We start from the raw sequence: 8727 nt of genomic DNA on the forward strand, positions 1-8727 counted from the left end.
TATTTGACTGGGCTTCTCTCTGCACAATTCCATCTGATAAATATTAAAGGTGAACTTTTAGGTAAGTGGGGTTTGTCTCTCTACCCCAAAAAAGAAGCAGGCCACAACCCCATGGATCCTCCAAGATCTGAGCACATCTCAGCCACGGCTTCTGGAGAACTCAGTCCCCAGAGATTCTGTGCCCCAGTGCTGGCTCACGGGACCACCTCCTTGAGCTCCCTGAAAGCACAGACCCAACCACAGGCATCCCTGGGATCTCCTGTGAAGTCTAACCCCTGCACTGATTCCCAATGGGTTTAAGGGAATTGTGCACCCAGTCCCTCGCTCTGCCCGTCTTGCCAACAGCACACTGGATCCCAAGAGAGGGGTGTCTGAAGAACAGGACAGAAATCACAGATCACTGCTTGAAAGAGAATCAGTAAAACCATGTCCTCCTTAATGACACTGCCCGAGAGTGCTGCTTGTGAAGACAGCTTTTGTAATGTGGATTCATAACCACTATGTCAAATCCTCATCAAATGGCAATGATTTCGTCACTACCAACCTGGGCCAGATTAGAACTGGTTCTATGTGAAGGTAAAAGGCTCCATAATCCATCACTAACCCCCTGATCCCCGTTAGTTCCCCCCACATCCATTTATAGATACCAACTGTACTCACTTTTCAATCTTCTAAGATTTTTTTCTGATCTAGTTATCAAAAACTTCTCTTCAATACCCAATTTCCTTCCTGATTTAATTAACTACTCAGATAAGTAGAAATGATTGCAGAAAATAGACTGTCCATTTTGTTAAGGATTTGACAGACCAAAAATAGAAATCTGGCTCCCTTTGCTGGCAGAGTAGTTTAATCTATCTAAGGTATTTCTAAGGCACCTATCATGTTGTATCATTCCTTCAGCCCTTCAATTTGGTTCTCATCCACGGTCATAAGGTTTTCACATGCATCATTTGGATTGCAGCCCTTAGAGTAACACAAACGATAGGTGAGTGGCCTTTAGTCCGTGTCCTTTTGCTAAGTCACGAGAGGTAGACTCCAAGCACCCCTTCTTTGTGATCTCGACTAGGAAGTAGAAGATTTGTTCTCCTGTTCAGGATTGTCTGCATGAAATTCCCAAATAAAAAGATCCAAAGCACAAAGCTTGTCATAAGTTTTATTAATAGAAAAATCAGATTAAAACGAATCTTGTCTTACACTGCAAAAGCTAATACAGATAGAAACCACTGTTCATAGGAACATGAGTAGCAGCTTGTATTTCTGGTTTATATCCTCTCCCCACAGCTTGAGAGTTTCTTCCTCACCCCTTAAGCCGTTAGCACATCAGGGATTGGGTCTCTAGTCTCAAGTGTCTCGCATCTTCCTCCCTTCCTTCTCATGGTCTCTCAGTTACACCTTTCAGGTTACTTATATCTACTCACCACAGGGCCTGACTTCCCCAAATTGTTTGGTTACATTACAATGATCCTGTAGTGTTTCTGCAACTCAGCATTCTCTGGCATGTGTATGCGCACAATGGTTTTTCTTTGCATCTTATTTGCAAACCTGCATTCCTACTGTCCATTGTTTTAGCCTAAAACAACACATATGCTATTTGTCCTGGGGGTGCTAACCTAAATCGTATTGACTGTCTGCCTTGCACATGAGTTTAGAGAGGATTTATCTAATTCTTATGCTCTGTTTACACAGATTCTATTTCATATCAAATATTGATGTTACACCCTGGTATCTGAACAAACAATAGATGTCATGTGCAAGGTGACGACAGTCTTTTAGAGCACAGTAGCTGTTTGCTAGGTTATGGTAATGATAAACAATGGTGGTAAGCAGTTATTTGTTTAGTAACGGAAAACCTAGTCATGGCATCCTTTTGCAGGCTGTTGCTTCCCAGAAGAAAACTCTAAGAGCATGTAAACAATCCTACATACGTTCAGCCTACCAGAGTTTGGTGCAAGACAGTTCTACAGTGTTATTACAAAGAGTTGTTGGATACTAGTAAATATTCTGAAACTGTGCAGGAAGTAAATTTTGGGGGATATTGTCATCTTCCATCGTCACCTGATACTGAGTACCTGTGCTAAGAACTTTCTATGTATAAGAGGACTAGAGGAAACATCAACACCATTAAACAATAAAAAGTCCACTGGACATCTTTAAAGATAATCATAAAGACCTTTTATTTGTACATTATTTCTGCATAATTTCTTTCAGGAACTTGGAAATATTCCATTAGATTTGTTAAAATAAATTCCTGTTTTCAACCAGGAATAACTGTGACGTAACTTCCCTTCTATCCGGACTAAGCAGTTTAAAAGTACTGCAGACATGTAGATATCTGTCTTTCAGTAATGTCAGCTCAGTGGCAGTCAGCACATATTATCAAGAGTCAGGCACTAAATACTTCCCCCCATTACATTTAGAAGTCACACCATGACCTATTAAGTATGACAGCCTCCCACAGAATAAACTACAAAACTACCCATTTTAATTGAAAAGAATGGAACAGGTTATCAATAGACTGACATAGGCTCTTGAGACCTTTCAACATAATATAATTGTATAATAAGAAAAGTACTAACGGACATATGCTAGCATAGCTAGCTTTTATAATTATTGAGTTTATTCCCCCAAAGTTTAGGGATGTGTTCTGGCATTAGTGTTCTTTATTTAAGATCTAGCAGCATGGAAGCAGGGTTCTCCAAATAGGATTTCCACAAGTTAGAAAAACGGGCCATTGTAGCTCCATCAATAATTCTATGATCAGCTGACCAGCTCACATTCATTATCTGTGCTTTAAATACTTCCCCATTACCATTAAATCGGGGAAGAACCTAGAAAGAAGAGAAGGGAAGAAAATAGGAAACTGATGAAAGAAACGATACAAACATGATTCTTGTCTTAACAATTGCTAGAGTAGATATAGAGCAATATTTCAATTAAGAGAATACAGATTTGCCCCCAATTGTTTATGTAGAGGGTCTCAAACAGAATTACCACCTACCACTCCTAAGCAACCCTGCTGAGTTTATCGTAATTCCTCCCTGACTCCAAATCATCCAGCTAGACCAGAGGTCCCCAAACTGTGGGGTGCGCTTCCTACAGGGGCAAGAAGGAACATTTGGGGGTGTGTGGCTGGGTCTGGGCCAGTCCCCATGTGGGGCAGGGAAGGAACACCACCCAGCCCCACTCCGCGCTCTGCTCAGGCCCTTCCTCCAGCCTTAGCCCGTTGCCATGACACCTAGCCCTGGTCCTGGCCCCAGATCTGCCCTGAGCTACAGCCCAAGCCTTGGCCCCCTTACCCTCATCCGCGTCCCTTCAGCCCCTCAGGGGAGCTGCGGTTCCACCCCCAGCCTCAGGGGGTGTGGACAGGGATACAGGAGGTATGACTCTGAAAAGTCTGGGGATCACTGTGCTAGAGAAGTTGACTGAACCTTCGGTGCTGAGGTGACACATGCCTCCCAAACCTTCCCCAGAAGCTCAAAAAGGCATTGGGGAAATATAAGAAAAGTATTATCCACTAAGAAATGTAGGGGGAGGGTCTGTTTTGGTTTTTTGCTCTTCTATACTAACAAATGTATTTATCTGACTGTACAAAGTTCTTAGACAGATTCAAATCTCTGGATCACATAACAAAACTTCAATATCAGAAGCAATTTGTTTTAAGTCTTCTCCTGGTTTGAAACCCTGCAAGTATTCTTTCTGAACAAAGATGGTATTATAAAACCCCTACAAATATCAGAATATAATCTAATTTTTTTTCTTTTATACCTAGAAGCCAACAAGTTAAATAAAAACATCATGAGGTGAATATAATGGGCTTCTGGTAGACAATCCCAAGCCAGAGACAAAAGATTGTTTATATTTGTTGTCTGTGCTCAGCCTTTTAAGTCTTATAAAAACAGTGTAAGATTTCATTTACAAAGTTTACATGGTGTCCTTCTTCCACATCTTGTAGAAAAAATGCTTTCAGTAAGAACAATGTACCTCAGAGTTACAACACCAGAGTTACAAACTGACCAGTCAACCACGAATCTCGTTTGGAACCAGAAGTATACAATCAGGCAGCAGTAGAGACGAACACTCCACACCAAAAACAAATAAAATTCAGTACTGTGTTAAATGTAAACTACTAAAAAAATAAAGGGAAAGCTTTTTTTTAAAAAAATTGACAATATAAGGAAACTGGTTCTGTGCTTGTTTCATTTAAGATAGTTAAAAACAGCATTTTTCTTCTGCATAGTAAAGTTTCAAAGCTGTATTAAGTCAATGTTCAACTCTAAACTTTTGAAAGAACAACCATAACGTTTTGTTCAGAGGTACGAACATTTCAGAGTTATGAACAACTTCCATTTCCAAGGTGTTCGTAACTCTGAAGTTCTACTATATTGAAGGTAGACAAAATGCAAAGTTTTAATTGAACATGGCCTTACTACAGTACAAGCACCTGTGTCTTTGTAGTTGGATCAACATACATGTACCTGTATCTTTCCAAGAGCACCAATAGCTACTTCAGGAGGTAGTATCACTGGTTTGGCATAGGTACCACCAATCTAAAAAGGGAAACCAAGAAAATTAGCTCAAGAATATTCCAGGAGTGCCCATTTGCAGTAGCAGCATGTTTCTTGTATGCTGTACTGTAATATTTGTTATAGAAAACACTTTTTTCTAACAATTACATATTTATCAATGTAACAGGTAGCAGTTATTTTTTAAACCAATTTTTTCAATGTAAAAACTTTTTTTTTTAACTCACTGTGCCAATATTGGAGAGAGTGAATGTTCCCCCAGTGAGGTCATTTGTTCCCAACTGGCCTGCAGAGCCCAAGGTCAGAAGGCGATTTAATTCAGAAGCAATCTCAAACACGCTACAGACTTGAACATTTTTCACATTAGGGACAGTCAAGCCTTGTTCTGTGTCCATAGCAACTCCAATGTTGTGAGAAGCCTACAATATATTCAGTTACAATACAGTAAGTTTCACTAACCAACCATGCGTTATATGTAAGTTAATGCAAAAAATGGAAATATGAATTAGCTTTATTTTATACAAACTAAAGTGCTAAAATATTGTTTTCAGTATTTCCACTAAGGAAGTTTCTGTTCAGAATAAACCACACTCTATGCAAATTTGAATTTTTTAAAGACAAGTCTCTTTGGTACTCTCCATATAATTTTGGAACTGTAAAGGCAACCTCCAAATTGTTTTTGGGGAGTTTAAATCTAGGATCCTGAGTTTGACATCCCCTTGGAAATAGGAATTCTTTATTCTGTTAACAAATCTGTGCACACATCGTAACAATATGCTGTCAGTCTCAGCAGTGAGACCATGAATTTAAAGGAAACAGAGACTGAACTGCCCTTTCATCCTCTGAAGTGATTCAGAAAGAGTAAGTCTCAGAGATGTGGGGTAAGACACAAGGGAAGCTTGCATTGCCGCCACCTGTGCTACATCATTTCTGTAAATATAGGAGTTCAGTCCTCAGGACCATCAACCCAGTATCTTTCACAAGTGCAACATAAATCCATGCAAAATGTGTATTCTGCATAGCCCAGACCACAAACTCCCTATGTTTTCTATGCTACATGTCAAGTTTCCTGCTTTCTGTCATACCAAGACAATCCCATTTTTTTTTTAAATAGAAAGGTGACTTATTTAAGACATCAGGTTTGATAGACAGAACAGTGTCACCATTGCCACAGTAAAAAAACATTTCTACCCCTACATTTTTATGGGTTATGGTTTGGAACTGCTCGGCCCCTTGTCAGAAAGAAGAGCAAGAGAGCAGGTTGCTAACATGGCTAGCAGTGGCATGTCTTTCTTAGCAGGTGCTATATAAATAGCATCAATTGCATTAATCTAGCCCTCTTCATTCAATCCATTTTGATATTAGATAGAAGTGGTATGGATCATTTTTTATCACAGTACTTAAGAATTGCTTTGGGCTCAATTTTTTCGCCCAAAGTTAATTCATTTGTACTGAAAAAGAGCCCTGATTATTAGATGCTTGGAGGAGCATTACTTTTTTGGCACAGGAGTCTTTTCATAAAATTGCACAAACCTTGTATGTGATATTTTGACAGTTTTCATCCACAGACGCATTAAGAATAGGATAATGCAGTAATCCCAGAGAAGCTGCCTGGTAAACATAAAAAACAATATTAACACTAAGAGCTCTCTTAATACTCTTATCACCCAATGGAGAAAGGAAGGGGCAGGATGAGTGTACCTCAGGCAGCTCATAATATCCAGAATGCAATCAAGAGTTTGTCTAGGTTACTCTAATTTCTATTTTGAAATACTCTGGAGATCCATACAAGTACCTAGATAGGTAAAGGGAACGGGTTACTGTAAGCAAGAAGAGTTCTCACTGTAGAACGAAAGAGAGGTTTTGTGTGTTGATGATTGTAATGATGAGAGGGATAAAATAAAAAGACAATTAAAAGAGCTGGATGAAACTAAATGAAAAAAATGCAGAAGAAAAGCAAGTTTTTCCTTCCTGCCCACTATGTCCTTTGCTATCAACGGTATATGCCATTAGGAATCCTGTTCTGAAATGCACCTATGACTCACCTTTATGAAGAAAGGCATAAAGGAGAGTTTAACTCCACGAACTTGTGCTAGAGGTTTCAATTCTTCTCTCAATTGAACGAGCTGAGTTAAGTCAATCTCATCACAATAACCAAAGTGAGGAATCTTCAATGCAGCAGTCATGGTCTTTACCATTGCCTTGTGAAAGCCTGAAAAATATTCAATGGGTGCTTTTACCAATAAAAAGCTTTTAGAAACTTTAGAGTTAGCCAGTTTCTAACGTTCAGTTTTGTTTGAAAAACTATAAATCTTTCTTTCAAAAGCTGGGATAGAATCCACTTATGATCATTCTTGCTTGGGCACCAAGTCACTTTAGTACTACAACAAGAGCTACTAAAATAGCACTGGATACAACTGGACACTTTGAGTACCTTTCCCAGACCTGAAGAAGAGTAGCTTTGTGTAAGCTCAAAAGCTTGTCTTTCTCACCAACAGAAGCTGGTCCAATAAAGGACACTACCTCACCCATCTTGTCTCTTTGTATACAATAGGAATTTTACCATGAGTGTGAAAATATTGATATGGAGACTCGTTATATACCTGAAACAGGTACCCGATAACTTCAGTAAAGAATTTATGTTGCCTCAAATGTTTGGAATTATTTCCGTATCCTAGCATCTGCCTCTAGATCATTCCTACAGGCTAACCTTGTGTGCAAGGCCCACAAATGTTAAGCTGCATCAGTCTTTTCATCCTTTATAGCCCAAATATTATGTAACTGAGGAAAACAGAAATGTAATTTGCTCTCCCAGTGCATCTTGTCTTATCTGTGTCCATCTTAGAGCTCTAGATGGCAAGACTGATTACATCACACATAAACAATCCTACTCATTGATCCTGCTAATAAATTACATAATGATTTCTATAGGAATAGTATTTGCAATACTGTTTGAAGAATTCCAGAGTACCTATTTCCAAAATTTTGCACAAAATGTTTTTAGAGGTTCATAATGAACACTTCAAAAACTAGGATTTAAAATGAGCAGGTGCAAGTAACAGCCCGATGCTACTAGCAGAGAACATAATGAAACCACACATGCCAGAGAAGAACACTGACAGCCCTGTCTGACCACCATCTGAAAAATTATTTCAAACTCCTCCTTTCTGCAAACCACACTTACCTTTCCTGATTCTCATTGTCTCCCCACACTAGTGTGATTACAAGACGAAAGCTGGCTCTCCATCAATGGGAATAGGAGAATCAATTTAAATGTTATCATTCACTGACTAATTATTTAGAAGCTATATCAACAATGAGTGCTACTTCATGATTGCATTTATGTTTTTACCTGTCACAGCCTCAGTTTTATCTTTCCCTGCAAACACGATGGGCTTGGAAATGGGTATAGGAATTTTAGTTCCTCTGTCCTTTGCAGCAGCTGGCACAGTCTCCGATTTTGGTAATGGTGGGATAATTTCAGGTTTTGGTGATGGAGGTAAAATAGCTCCCGTCTGCTTGGCCAAATAATTGAGAATATCTTCTTTAAGGATGCGGTTATCTTTCCCTGTTCCAACAACTTCACTCAGTTTAATCTGAAAAGTATATAACAAACTATAGAACTTCTGCTATATAGCACAAGTAGAGGAATTATATGTTGTAATTGGATTATAAATACGAAAATGTTACAGGTACTCGAGCAACATTCCTCAGGTTAATACCTTCTTGTGACTTAGTATCTGCTCAAACACTATCTATACTTTCTGAAAAACCCTCTGTGTCCTTAATTACATATATACATTAAGGCAGAATAATGATTATTTAAAAGGTACCTTTTTCATAGAGGAGAAATATTATGTACAAGCAGTTCACAGCTTCAACAGTGAAACACTATTCATTTGAAGCGAGCCATTTATCAACAACTTTTTTCATTGCTGTTCCCTGGCAATTCACCACCAGCTTTCAATAATATTAGACTTTTATTGCCCTCTCAGATACAGTCAGACTAATATACAAGCAATGGATATAAAACAGAGCTGGCTTCAATAGAACACAAACCTACATTGTTTTCCATGGCAAGGCGACGGACTGCAGGGGTTGCCAGTGTTTTGTGGCCTTTTATCTCTTGGTGTGTGTGTTCTTCATGAGACACAGCAGGTGTCTCAACAACATCCTCTTCTGAGGCTACATCTGAAAATAATAT

The 8727-nt window shown here is 39.0% G+C and overlaps 2 protein-coding genes across 6 annotated transcripts in view; one reads left to right on the forward strand and one right to left on the reverse strand.

Moving 5' to 3' along the window:
- MFSD14A (major facilitator superfamily domain containing 14A) overlaps positions 1-8727 on the forward strand; it is a 187379-nt gene that overhangs the window by 80750 nt on the left and 97902 nt on the right. The window lies entirely within an intron of this gene.
- The window catches only part of DBT (dihydrolipoamide branched chain transacylase E2), a 28741-nt gene continuing 21153 nt past the window's right edge, over positions 1140-8727 (reverse strand). For 3 of the 5 annotated variants that reach the window (XM_032804940.1, XM_075067827.1, XM_032804942.2), the window contains 7 exons: positions 8587-8714; positions 7876-8119; positions 6569-6735; positions 6057-6134; positions 4751-4942; positions 4476-4547; positions 1140-2828 (listed from right to left, as the gene is read on the reverse strand). In XM_032804940.1, coding sequence (XP_032660831.1) covers positions 2661-2828; positions 4476-4547; positions 4751-4942; positions 6057-6134; positions 6569-6735; positions 7876-8119; positions 8587-8714 — 1049 coding nt within the window. In that variant the 3' untranslated portion in view covers positions 1140-2660. The remainder of the gene's footprint in view (positions 2829-4475; positions 4548-4750; positions 4943-6056; positions 6135-6568; positions 6736-7875; positions 8120-8586; positions 8715-8727) is intronic. The other 2 variants (XM_032804943.1, XM_032804941.1) reach the window with 2 other exon arrangements.

This window comes from Chelonoidis abingdonii, chromosome 7, assembly GCF_003597395.2.
Source record: "Chelonoidis abingdonii isolate Lonesome George chromosome 7, CheloAbing_2.0, whole genome shotgun sequence".
Lineage (NCBI taxonomy): Eukaryota > Metazoa > Chordata > Testudines > Testudinidae > Chelonoidis > Chelonoidis abingdonii.